Source organism: Sciurus vulgaris (assembly GCF_902686455.1).
Source record: "Sciurus vulgaris genome assembly, chromosome: 18".
Classification (NCBI taxonomy): Eukaryota; Metazoa; Chordata; class Mammalia; order Rodentia; family Sciuridae; genus Sciurus; species Sciurus vulgaris.
In genome coordinates, this window is record NC_136479.1 from 15,578,290 (window position 1) to 15,592,378 (window position 14,089).

Genomic DNA, 14,089 nt, shown 5'->3' on the forward strand with positions numbered 1-14,089 from the left:
CTGCATCTTCCGGAGGAGATAATAGCTGTGTCCTCACATGGTGGGAAGGGAAAAGGGTAAAAGGATTATGGTATTCCCTTCAATATATTTTATAAGAGCACTAATTCTCTTATGAGAGTGGACTATCCATGACTTAATGACTTCCTATAAAGCTATCTCACTGAGTATTACTTTCCAACATAAGTTTTTAGAGGGAAATATACATTGAAAACTATAGTAAGAGTTCTAATTTTGCTGTAATTCTCATTTAGTTTGATGGATAAAATTACATAAAACAGCTGTTCCATTTTTATGTAATATTTTAGTTCTGGGAAGATTGCAATACAGTTTCATGGTGTTTATTATATGTGGGTCCCAAATCCCAGTACGTGTTCGTAAAATTGTTTTGTTCTCTGAGTTAAAAGCTTTGAAATACCTGACTTGCCTTCTTAGTTTGTTCAGCTTTTTGTTAGTATCCCAAACTTGATGATCTTTGTTTTCTCATTTAGGATACATCAGAGAAGGGTTCCTTACTTTGCAACATTCCTTAGATAAGGCCATCATGATACATCATGGTGGTGAAGCCGCAGAACGGATGTTTAAAAATACTGACATTTACGTTAAGAGATTTCCATACCCTGCTTATTATCATGATGGGTTTATGTGGCAATTCATAATGATATTTCCTTGGACAGCTTTATTTTCATTCTCTCAAGTTATACTAGTTGTTGTTGGGACCATTATGTTGGAAAAGGAAAAGAGATTAAAGGTAACTTCATTTTCTTTGTAAAATTTTGGGCCTTTGTTGTAGATGTGTGTGGACGGTTGGATTATTTATGTGTACTGGACACTGATAAATGAATATGTTGCTGTAGCAATATGCAAATATGGACTTTCTAGAGTGTTATTTATCAATTTTTTGATGTTTTGCTTTTATGTAGATTCTCCATGTGACTTATAGTTTTATTTACTGTATGACTATTTGAAAAGAATGCTATGAACAGAGATCAAATATTAGAGTTTTAGAATTAGATAAATTGATACACTTCAATTCCAACATTCTATGATCCTGTGATTCTTTAGTATTCCAAACTTGACAATCTTTGTTTTCTCATTAAGAATTAGAAAAGATTATTACTATTATTTTTACCAAGTTTTACTCCTTCAAGTCTCCTTTGAGATGGCATTCCATATTAAGTCAAATCAAAACCATATTGTGAAGAATGGTGGCTCTAACAGATATATATATACATGTATATATATGTGTATATATATATATATATATATATATATATGGAGAGAGAGACTGACTCTGACTTAAACTAGGGTAATATGAATGTGATTCTTTCAACTACAATAATTCTTCATTAGGAAATTAATTTTAATTTTTTTCATTCCTTTGCCTTTCCACATGTTTTAGAATCAGTCTGTCCATATCTACTAAATAACTTTCTAGGAACCTGATAACGAATTGTGTTAAATCTATAGTACAGTTTGAAAAGGATTGACATGTTTATTGTGTCTAATCTTCTAATCATGAACACAGTATGCCTTTCTGTTTATTTAGGTCTTTTATTTCTTTCCTCAATGACTTCGAATCATCTATATTAATATGTCTTCAATATATTACTAGTTTCTATAGCATTTAATATATTAATATAATCTAGTGTATTTTTCATAATTTTTATCTCTCATGTCTCTACTTAATGTGTTTCATTTTCTTTTATTTACTGAATAGATTGAATGTAGTTGTAATAACTTCTAACGTCCTTATCTTCTGCTTCTATAAATTGCACATCTTTATGTCAATTCTTATTGATTAATTTTTCTTCTTATTGTGGGTAATATTTCTACTTCTTTGCATAACTGTTACATTATCTGTTGTCATATAATCCCACTACAGCTTAGTAGCTTATAACAACACCCATTTATCTTACATGTTCTCCCTGTTGGAACAGGTACAACTTTGTTGGTTTTGTGCAAAGCTACAGTCAAAAGTGTCTTCTAGAGTGTGGGCTCATCTGTGGCTGCATAGGGGAAGAATTAATTCTAAACTTATGTGGCTGTTGGTTTAAGGTTTAAGGTTTAGCTCCTTAAAGTTGTAGGACGGACATTTTAGTTTCTTTCTAGCTGTTGGTCAGAGATTATCTTCAGTAACTTTACATGTGGGCAACAAGGCCAGCGGCATCCAAATACAGCAAAGGAGAACTTCTCAAAGTGAGACAAATACCGTACGCCTATGTAACATCATCGCAGAAATGACATTCCAGTACTCTTGCTAAATTCCATTGATTGAAACAAATTACAAAACCCACTCAAACTCCTGGGAAAGGGACCACACAAGGGTGTGAACGCTAGATGGCAGAATTAATGGGCCCATCTCGAAGGCTGTTTATGGTACATGGTGATTTTTAATTGATTGCCAGACATTGTGGGGTTTTCTTTGTTGGATCCTGGATGATTTTGTATGCATATATTCTTCCATTTTGTTTTGATACATGGTTAGTATCCTGGAAATAGTTTATTTTGGGGATTGTTGTGGTTTAAATGTAAATTATTCCCCAAAGGCTTATGTGTTTAAGGCTTAGTCCCCAATTCAATAATGTTCAGAGGTGGCATTTTTCACAAGTGATTGAATCATCTATCCATAACCTCATTTATACACATGAATTAGCCATTTATAGCTGAACAGACTCCTGGGGGCGATGGAAACTGTAGGAGATGGGACCTGGTTGAGGGAAGTAGGTTACTGGGCATGCTGTGGGAGGGCATTCTTATCTCCAAGCCCTATCTTTCACTCTGTGTCTGCTTCGTGACCCACATGAATCATCATTTCTCTTCCGCATGGATGTACTACTTCACCTCAGGTCCAAAACAATGGAGCCAGCTGACCATGGACCTCTGAAACTCTGAGCCAAAACAAATCTTTCCTTCTGTAAGTTGTTCTTTTCAAGTATTTGGTCACAGCAACAAAAAAGGATCTTTCTAATTTTTGTTAGGTGGAACAAGAGTAGCATTTATTCTAGAGCAGTGGTTCTCAGTTTGGGGCAGTTTTGCTCCCACTGTCTGGGACATTTGTCATGACTAGGATAGTTGTTAACTGGAACCGAGTGGGTTGAAGCCAAGGGTGCGTAAGGTAGCCTTCCATAATGAGAAATTATTTTAAAATGTCAACAGTGTTTTGACTCAGAAACTCTGATGTACATAAAGCGTCAAGAAAAATGCTTTATACCAAGAAGTGGTGTTGAATAAACCAAGGTGGTTTCATAGAAACAGAAAATAACGAAAAGAAAGTCAGTCTTACTTTCTGATTTTGAATCTTACAGTGTTTCTTGCGTCAGAACTGGAACTGGCAAGGCACTGGGAGATCTCCGGGCCTGGAATTTCTGAGTCACAGTCACAGCTCTTCCCCTCGCTCTGTGGATGGCTTTGGTCAGGCCATTTTGTTATTGTGCACTGCGACTTCTTCCTCTGTAAAATGGGGGTGATATTTAACTTATATAAGTTGTTGTGGGAATTAAATCACATAATACATGTGGCTACAATTTGAAATCTGCAAACTGTTTTTCATGACACTTGTATTCTCTCTTGCAGGAGTACCAGCTCATGATCGGACTCAGTAATGCTATGCTCTGGTCTTCGTATTTTATTACTTTCTTATTCTTATACTCAATAGTCATCACTATACTGTGTATACTGTTATTTTACCAGGCAAGTATCTATTTGAATGGAGCAAGCCACAAGCTAAACTTTGAAATGGATACAGAAATTGTGGGGTAGACTATGTTTAGTTTTCAGAGAAGTACATGTGTTTTCCACCGACTCCACTGTGGGAATTCAGAAGCTGCTTCGGTCAGTCTTTTAGTGAATCAAACAGTTGACCTAGATGAGAGGCCCTTCCGTGAGAAATGAATCATTCAGTTAATTTCTGCCTTAATGAGCAGAGTGACCCATTTCACTCGGGCCACTAAATGTTCAATATGTTCCTTCACCTCCCTGTTTTTCTATCACCACTTAAAATGTGACTAAACTACCTTTCTGATTGTTTCGCTAGATTGTACAGGAGACAGTCCTCCAAAAAAGTGAAACAACATTCATCTTTGTCTTCTTCTTGTTTTATGCCATTGCCTCAATATTATTTGGCTTTATGATTTCCACACTCTTCAATAAATGTGAGTCTATAGCTCCTTTGCTGAAAGAGTTTCAGACTAAGAATTTTATGTGTGAGCTCCTTCTAAACTTTGTCACTTCATATGTAGCCTCTGCTTACTTTCTAACTAAAAAGACAAATATCATACATGCAAGTGAAATGACCTAAGAAGTGCAACTATCTACTAAAATAGGTTCATGTAGAAATGTTTATTCATTTATTTATTCACTTACTGAAGTCTTAGAATCACTTATGATGTGCTCAGAACAGTGTCGGGAATACAAACAACAACAGCAAAAACCAAAAGAGAATTGTTTTTCTGCTCTTTCTCACATGCAGGGAAGCGGTGTGACTGGCTAAATTCAGACAAGACTATTTGGGAAATTTACAGAGATAGTTCTCCAGTCATCTTTTTTGTAATCACTTATTTTTAAAAGAAATCAACAAATCTTCACCTTTTTCACTTTTATATTTTTAAATCTTTTGTGATAAAGAGCATATTACCTTCTCTTAATCATTGCAAATACCATTGTTTTATGGTAAAGACGTTTCTGGTTTTTATTGTTTTGACTAGTAACATTGTTTTCAATTGATTCTTTCAAAGTAGAGTGTCAAACCTACCAACTACCATACAAAATGACAATCCATGGAAGAGAAAATTGTGCTAAAATCAGGTTGCAGGTAACATGTAGAGTAGGTAAATACCAATGAATGACTTAACTGCTGAAACAACCATTTTACTGAATGTTTTTGTTGAACAACCATTTTACAAAATGCCTTCTGTTTGTAAATATTACTGAGGTGGCACAAGTCAAAAAACTAAGGAAGAGGACATTAAAATTCAAAGCTAGCTTTTTTCTTCAGATTTTCAGCAAAGATTTGGGGGTTTCCTCTGATAGAATTCAGAGAACTAAAAAAATCTTCTAGAGCCTGCTGAGGTAGATTTTCAGGGGTACTTAAAACCAAAGAGGGTCCTCAAACAACTGCCCTTATTTTAGGGTGAGGAAGGATTAAATAATGGCACCACACAGAAGGAAAAGCAGGTCCTTGCCTTACTTTAAATTTGCAAAAAATGTTAAAAGTGTGGTTTCTGTATGAAGAACATCAATGAATACAATCAGCAGATAGAAATTCCAAGTTTTGAAGTAGGAAACTAGTGAATTGATACAAAAATCTGTATTTTATAAGCTCTATAATGTTTCTTTATCCTTCTAGCCCTTTGCTTACAAAAATGTACTTACATATCCAAAGTATTTTGTTTCTTTGTGATTCCTGTTTTGATTAACGTTTTTTGACTAAAGAATAAAAACTACATGTATTCTTTAGGGGATAACGTACACGTGAACTGATGGCATTCTATTATTCCACAGATGCCTTTGCATATAGATTGTCTAGATTTTATGTCATTTTTTATTGTGTGAGATATACATGCAAGAGTAGGTATACAACATAAATATTAAAATGAACCATTATGCTCTCATATACTGCATTAGAGCATAGAGACTCTCTAGTACTTGCTCCATATGCCCTTTTCTGATAGTAATAACAACTGCTATTCTGATTCACTTTTCTTTATAGTGTGATTGCTTATGTATCTATAATTAAATAATCTGTTAATTTTGGTGAAATTTTGTTATGATTTTTATGTAACTCAGGATTAAAATTAGGGCTTCCTTCATATAGTTGTGGGTAACTGGTTTCATTTTTACTGTTGCTTAGTATTGTGCAGTTAATTGGTTTTGCACTTGATGGATAGATGGGTTGTTCTGGTTAGTTACTGTTATAAATTATACTAATATATTCTTGTATAAGTCAGCTGGTGCAGATGTGCAAGAAATTTTCTGGGGCACATAACTAGGAGTGGAATTTCTAGTTCATAGAGTGCGCGGACATGTTACCTATCAAACTGTTTCCAAAGTGGTTGTACAATTTTGCAGTCTTCCTGGCAGTAGATCAGTGTTTCTATTGTTTTATATTTTTTGGAAACACTTTCAAAATTGTTGCATATTTTGAGGTGTGGTAAATATCTCATAATAGTTAATTTGTAGACATTTGGTATATATGGAATGGCAAAATATGTACTCTTGTGTCTGAATTTTTTCATTCTATATGTTCAACTTCATTCACATTCTACATGGATAATACCATGTTTTCTTCCATTTAATTGCTGAATAATATTTCCGTGTATGGATATACCACATTTTGCTTGCTTGCCCAAGCAGATAGTTGTCATCTAGATTATTTTCAGATTTTTTGTTTCGTTCATATTTTTCCCTTTTTTTTTTTTTTTGTACTGGGGATTGAACCCAGTAGCACTTAACCACTGAGCCACATCTCCAGCACCCCCCTCTTTTTTCGTATTTTTATTTAGCAACAGGGTCTCAATGAGTTTCTCAGGGCCTCGCTAAGTTGCTGAGGCTGGCTTTGAACTCTCAATGCTTCTGCCTCAGCCTGTGAATATTTCTGCTGTGATTATCAACACACAGATATTTTCATTTCTCTTAGAAGTAAAAATGCTGGGTTATGAGGTAAATGCATGTTTTAACTTAAAAGATTTTCAAAATATCTTCCAACATGAACATACAATTTTATATTTATTCTTATCAGCAATGAATGAGAGTTCCAATTTCTTCACATCTTTGTCAACATTTTTTTACTAACTATATGTCATAGTTATGATGTTGAGTGTTGGTAATATTGTGTTTATAATTTAAATTTTCTTAAAAACTGTTAATGTTGAAAATTTTTCATGTGTTTACCAGCCATTTGTATCTTTTCCTTGGTGAAATATCTGTACAGATCTTTTGCCTACTTTATAAATGGATTGTTCAGGTTTTTTTTTTTTTTAAGTAAAATTAGCACAAAATAAAATTGACTATTTTGAAGTGTATGTTTTGGTGGCATTTAGCACATCCACAGTATTGTGCCGCTATCACCTCTAACTCAACATTACCCTTATTTCCAAGAGACCCTGCATCCAGTCACTTTTCATTCCCTTTTCTACCAGCTGTTCACAACCAGTAACCTGTTTTTATCTCTACAAATTTACTTATTCTAGATATTTTAACTAAATGAAATCATACAGTGACTTTTTATGTCTAGCTTCTTTCATTAAGAATAATGTGTTTGAGGTTCGTGTGTAATTAGCATATATCAATATTTTTATGGTCACATCATACTCTGTTCTATAGAGACACCACATTTTTAAATGCCTTCATGTGTTGGTAGATATTTGTTCCACCTTTTGGCTGTTCTTTTGAATGTATACTAGAAATGGAATTGAAACATAACATAATATGTTAATTTTAGAAAAGGGAAAACTGGCATTATAAACAAGAACAAACAAGTAGTAGTTTGTAGGAATTTGGGAGAGTAGAGGGATGAGTAGATGAAACAAAGGGCAATTTCACAAAAATAGTGCACTAAAACTATTCTGCAGGATATTATAAAAATAAATACTTGACATTATGCATTTGTTAAAACCTCATAAACCATACAACACAGAGTAAACCCTAATGTAAACTATAGACCAGTTAATAATAGTGGATTAATGTTGATTCATCAGTTTTAATGAATGTACCAAACCAATGAAAAATGTCAGAAGTAGGGCAATCTATACGTGGGGGTGGAGGAGAGAGAGTAAACCTCTATACTTCCCACTCACTTTTTCTGTAAACTTAAAACTGCTCTTAATCCAACAGCACATATAAAAGACTGTAAACAGCTTCCTGCCTTGAGAGCTGCATCCCCTGATCTAGTGGAGTTGAGCCAGGTGTTGACCCTAGAGTTTTAAGAAGACCCCCTCAAGCATTCACCACGTAGGCCCAACCACACACCTCCCATCAAAACCCCCAGAACCCTGCTCCCTGGAAGGTTACTGGGTCAGTTAGGATTGGAAAAGCTTATACTATGTGTTTGTTCTCTGTGGCAAAAGTAATGGTGTGTCCTTCAGTGACAGTATTCCAAGAGTGAGCCTGGTTTCTTACTCCAAGGCAACCAGGACAGATGTAACCTTGTCCATGGTTAGAAGCAGAGTTTACCAAGTTCACAGGTGTCCTGCAAACCTTTATATCCTGCCATCTTGCTGAACAGTAGAGAAATTCAGTTCCTGCAAGCCCTCAGGACCACAGGGCTTTGTCCACACCTAAGAAGACCTCCAGGGGTTGTACTAAGTAAGATCTCTACCTTTTCAGGTCTCCACTCTTTTTCCAAGAACAGCAGAAAATGATTATCAGCTTCAGCAGAGACTTGTATCATTCAAAGATATGGTTGTGAGCTTTACCCAAAAGGAGTGGCACCAGATAAATCCTGATCAGAGTGCCCTATATCATGATGTGATGCTGGAGAACTACAGCAACCTGGTCTCAGTGGATTACAGAGGCAGCAGACCAGATATAAATCACAGCCTGAAGCAGAAAGAAGGATTTGTGAGGCAGAGGTGCCAAGGCTGCCTCTGTCAGGAAGACTTCTGGCAAGTTAATATGCAGGGGAAAAGATGGCGTACATGCTTTCAAGGCAGCGTGCGTGCGGCAACGTGCGTTCATCAGCAAGAATGAATCACTGCCCAAGGGAAAGACCCATGAATCTAATAAGTTTGTGAAAGTACCACTTTTTGAGCACTGATCTTTTTCCCTCAATTCAAAGCCCCAATAACTGGGATTCTTGCAGGAAGAGTTTGAACCATAATTTAGACTTGATTTGTTGTAAGAGAAACTATGCAAAAAAGCAAGATGAATGTTATGGGTGTGTGAAATTGTTACATTGCACAGACCATGATACAGTATCTAATGGAGAAAAACCCTGGGGTTTTTTTTTCTCTACAAAGTTTTCAGCCACAATCCAGCAATGTATAAACCAGCAGCAACCAATTCTCTTGAGTACAGATTGAAAGGGTTTCACTTGCAGAGAAACCTTTCATGTTGGTAGTGTGTGTGGGAAAACCTGCCACAATACTGAATTCATAAGGCATCAGAGAAATCACACAGGGAAGAAGCCTTATGGATGCAATGATGTGGGGAAGCCTGCTCACATAAATCAACCCTCATTAAGGACCAGAGAATTCACACTGGGGTAAAGCCCTTTGAATGCTTTTTGTGTGTGTGTGGGAAAGCCTTCACACAGAAGTCACATTGCATAGGACATCAGAGAACACATACTCTTTGTGTGCAAAGAATGTGGGATTATTAGCTGAGAAGCCATATCTCATTGCACATCAAAAAACGCCCACCATTGGGGTTGCAAATTAGTGCAGCCACTCTGGAAAGCAGTATGGAGATTCCTCAGAAAGCTTGGAATGGAACCACCATTTGACCCAGCTATCCCACTCCTTGGCCTATACCCAAAGGACTTAAAATCAGCATATACTACAGAGATACAGCCACATCAGTGTTCATAGCTGCTCAATTCACTATAGCCAGATTGTGGAACCAACCTAGATGCCCTTCAGTTGATGAATGGATAAAGAAACTGTGGCATATATATACAATGGAATATTACTCAGCCATGAAGAATGACAAAATTATGGCATTTGCAGGCAAATGGATGAAATTGGAGGATATCATGCTAAGTGAGATAAGCCAATCTCAAAAAACTAAAGGACGAATGATCTCACTGATAAGCGGATGAGGACATATAAGGGGGGGCTAGGAGGGGTTAGTGTTAGGGTTGGGGTTAGGTTTAGGGTTAGGGATAAGGAGGGTGGTAAGAATGGAGGAAAGAAGGACTGTATAGAGGGAAAAGAGGGGTGGGAGGGGAGGGGGAAGGGAAAAAATAACAGAATGAATCAAACAACATTGCCCTATGTAAATTTATGATTTTTAATTAAAATAAAAAAAAAATGCCCACCATAGAAAGACCCTATTTTTGCAGAGATTGTGGAAAATGTTTCAGCCAGAAGTCATTCTTCATAAGCCCTGGAGGACTCATACAGGAGAAAAGCCCTGTGGTTGCAGTGAATGTGGCAAAGCTCTCTACCAGAAGCCAAACCTCAGTAGACACCAAAAAATTCATGCTAGAAAGAATGCCTACAGGAATGTAAGCTTAATAATTATAGGAAAGCCTTGTGCAAGATTCAAAGCTCCATTGCATATAGAGGAATTCTTCCATAGGAGAAACCTTACCAATCCAATGAATTTGGACAAAGTGTTTTATCATAAGAAATTTGTTTTTTAATCCTTTTTCTCTGGCTACCACATAAGAGAGAAAACAGTCAACCCTTGACTTTCTGAGTCTGGCTGTTTGACTTATGATTTTTTTCTAGTCCCATACATTTACCAGCAAATGACATGATTTCATTTTTCTCTATGGTTGAATAGTACTCCACTGTGTATATGTAGCACGTTTTTTTTTATTCATTCATCTATTGGCAGGCACCTAGGCACTGGTTACCTACCTTGGTTATTGTGAATTTTGTTGTAATGAACATTGGTTTGCCACTGCAGAATGGCTGCTTCAGTTCACTCTCTGGGAGCTGCTGTGACAGTTGGGTTTCCCCATTTTGCTGGCCCCAGCAGAGTCTTACACATGAAGATATGATGTGACTAATGGCCCCCAGAGAAGGGTGCCCTCTAGGAGAGTTTTGATGTCAAGATGGACAAGTCATAGCAGCTTAGGTCATAGGGGATGGGGAGTTTACAACATGGGCTCCTACTCAGTGAAAATACAGCTGCATAGACTTTAGGCAGTTCTCCAAAATCTGTTTGAAGTCTTAAGGGCTGTGGTAGTCTTCTGGGCAGTTGTTTGCAGAGGCAGAGGGGTTTTCACATAAAGATTGTCTTGGTTCCAAGCTGACCCAAGTGGGAGAGAGTACATGGGAGAGGTAGGATACCTCACTCTTCTCTCTATGGAGAGATTTTGGGGTTTTGTATTCAACAGGGCTGTCACCCCTTCCCTACAACTCTCTAGTGTGTTTCCTTATTCTCTCCAGTCAGAACACAGTTGTTGGGGAAATTTTCTATTCGGTTACAGTTAGATAGGAGCTAGAAGTTCTGGTGTGCTATCACATGATAGAATAATAATAATGTATTATACATTGTTGTGCATTAATAATTAATAACATTATTAATAATGTTATCAATACCATTAATACCATTATTAATAGCATTAATAATTAATAATATACTGTACTGAATTGAAGAATGAGAAAAATATGCTTAACCTGATTTAAACATTGTAAAATATATATGTATCAAAATGGTGCACCATTAATATGTATAATTTTTATGTTTACTGTATCAGTTAAAAATGAGTTTTAAAAAAGAGACAAAGGTACCAGGAAACATTGCTGCCTTGTGTCTTGCCCAATTTAAAGAAAAAAATACAGTTGTTTTTTCCTTGTCCCTTTTTGTGGAGGGGATTAGTGTCAGGCAGCTCTACTAAGCATCTTGCAATTGACACTTTACTTTGGTTTACTTTCGATTGTGACTCTATAAATTGTCCCTGTCTGGTAGCTCTTTGATGCTTTAAATATATTTTTAAAAATAATTCATTTAGATTTTTCTGTTGTCATTGGTCTGAAATCATAGAGTTTCTATTTACTTTAAGCCAGATGCTTCTCTATAACATTGTATTAGGTTTTCATTGCTGTAACAAAATATCAGAGACAATCAACTTAAAATGGAAAAGATTTATTTGGACTTACAGTATGGAGGTTTCAGTCCATGATTGTTTAACCTATTGCTTTTGGGCCTGTGGTGAAGCAGCATATCATGGCAGACGAAAACAGTAGAGGAGACTTCCTCCTGGCCAGAAGTGAGAAGAGAAGAAAGAGCCAGGGTCCCAATGTCCCTTCAAAGGCAGGCCCCCAATGAGCTCACTTCCTGCCACAGGGCTTCATCTCATCACGTTTCCATTTTCCTAGCACCACGCCTTTAACACTGGGCCTTTGGAGAACTTTTTAGTTCCCAACTATAGGAAACTTTAATTTTGTTTTCTATTTTAGATATTCTTCTATGTCTTCATGAATAAGTATTTGAAGTATTATAGATAAGACTAAAAGTATGTATAAAAATACTATCAGGTTTTCTATTTTTTATCTACCAAAATTTTAAAATTCAAGGAAATGGCGTAGTTATATTAATAACGATGTGAATACTGGTGTATTAGAATAATCTAGTTTGTTAGATGATTAAATATTCATAATAATTGCATAAGTAGAAGGATAAATTCCAGAAATTTTTTTCCTAGACCATTCACTCATTCATTTGAGCAAAAATATTTATTGAACACCTCCTCTATTAAGCACTGTGGTAGATGCCAGTGAAATGGTGAGCCACATGATTTCCCTTCTTTAGCTCATGTCAATTAACTATATTTTCCTTCTAACTTTTCAGCTTCTTTGGCCACTACTATTGCAAGTTTCCTCCATTTTATCACATTCCTTCCATATATAGTGTTCGTTAGAAGGTATAATAGCATGAGCCTCAGAGAGAAGCTGAGCATCGGTCTCATTACAAATACCGCAATGGGAATGGGGACTGACTTGATATGCAGGCTGGAAATGAAGGGTGAGTCTGTTATTGTAAAACTGCCTCTGATGTCTTGATTCCTAGAAAGAAAGGGCAGTGATTTGGGGTCAGTGGTTGGGTAGTGGATAAGGGATAGTTTTCATGTTTTGTAACTATTTTTTTTATTATAGTATTTATCATAAAATTATATTTATGCGTTTTATGTATATATTTGTGTTTTGTATATATTCATACATGCAGATATAAATAAGATAGTATAATAAGCATAATAATATAAGTGATATATTAGTTATTTATATTTTCATGCATGCATATGTCCTTGTTTTTATGTCTCCTCTGGGTACTAATTTCGCCACCTGAAGGACAATGGCAATGTCTTGAGATATATTTAGTTTTTGTTATTATGACTGAGGAGTGCAACTAACATCAGGTAGGTAAGAGCCAGAGATGCTATTAAATGTCCTGCAAAGTTCAGAAAAGCACCCATAACATAGAATTATCCAGCTCTAAATGTCAGTGCTGAGGTCGAGACACCGTGGTGATATCCACCTGATCACTTCTGCGAGTTCTGCGTTTCATCTAATTCCAATCCAACACAAAGGCTTCTTCCTCACTTTCCCCCATTCCATCTTTTATTTTCTTTTCCAGCTGTGAGAAACTTGATTCTTACCATTCTCAATAGATTTGCTCATTTGCTCAGTTTTGCAGTACTTAGAAAATAGTTACAGAACTGCTAATCCATACCACTGTAAACAGGAAATATTTCATACTTATTCTTAGTTTGTCCTTGAAGTATTGTGTTCAGACATAATGTTGATTATATCTTCTTTGTACTTTCATTGTGGTTATGTTCTTTATTTGAACTAGGGATAGGTACCTTCTTTTTGTTCGAATTCCATTTTCAGTCCTCCCTCATCATTAATATAATGTAAATTTATGAATATGTAATTTTGCAGTTTTTAAAAAGTAGAAACATAACAGTATACTCAGTTTAGTGTCATGTCCTCCCCATGCTGTTACTTCCCACACATGTGTGTTAGTCTTACTTATTTGTGGTTTATCCTTTGTGTTTCATTTTTTTAAAATATCAGTTATATATATATGCATATACATATGTACATATATGTGTATATATTATATATGTATACTTATTTACTTACTTTCTTATGAAAATGGTACTGTGCTGTATATTTCTTTGTAATTTGCTTTTTTCTAACAATACATTCTAGAAATAATTCCATATAACTTCACATATATTTTCTTCATTGTGTTTTACAAATACATTGTGTGGATATGCTATGTTCGTTTAAATGATGTATGGACATTTAGGAAATCAATAATATGAGCCTGTATCCCTTAATGATGGGAACTCGTTCAGAAGACTGCATCATTTGATGACTTCATCCTCATGCAAATTTCATAGAGCACAGTAGACAAACCTCAATGATATTGGTCTGTCACTCAACATGGCCTCTGATATAGTTGAATAATGGTG

At 35.8% G+C, this 14,089-nt stretch overlaps 2 protein-coding genes across 2 annotated transcripts in view; one reads left to right on the forward strand and one right to left on the reverse strand.

Annotated features, from left to right (window-relative positions):
- Positions 1-14,089, reverse strand: part of DNAH3 (dynein axonemal heavy chain 3) — a 463,090-nt gene that overhangs the window by 317,470 nt on the left and 131,531 nt on the right. The window lies entirely within an intron of this gene.
- The window catches only part of LOC306649530 (phospholipid-transporting ATPase ABCA3-like), a 119,975-nt gene that overhangs the window by 23,359 nt on the left and 82,527 nt on the right, over positions 1-14,089 (forward strand). Inside the window, exons 6-10 of the mRNA XM_079120538.1 lie at positions 489-748; positions 3,574-3,750; positions 4,034-4,279; positions 8,323-8,556; positions 12,441-12,633. Of these exons, the coding sequence (XP_078976664.1) occupies positions 489-748; positions 3,574-3,750; positions 4,034-4,279; positions 8,323-8,556; positions 12,441-12,633 (1,110 nt within the window). The remainder of the gene's footprint in view (positions 1-488; positions 749-3,573; positions 3,751-4,033; positions 4,280-8,322; positions 8,557-12,440; positions 12,634-14,089) is intronic.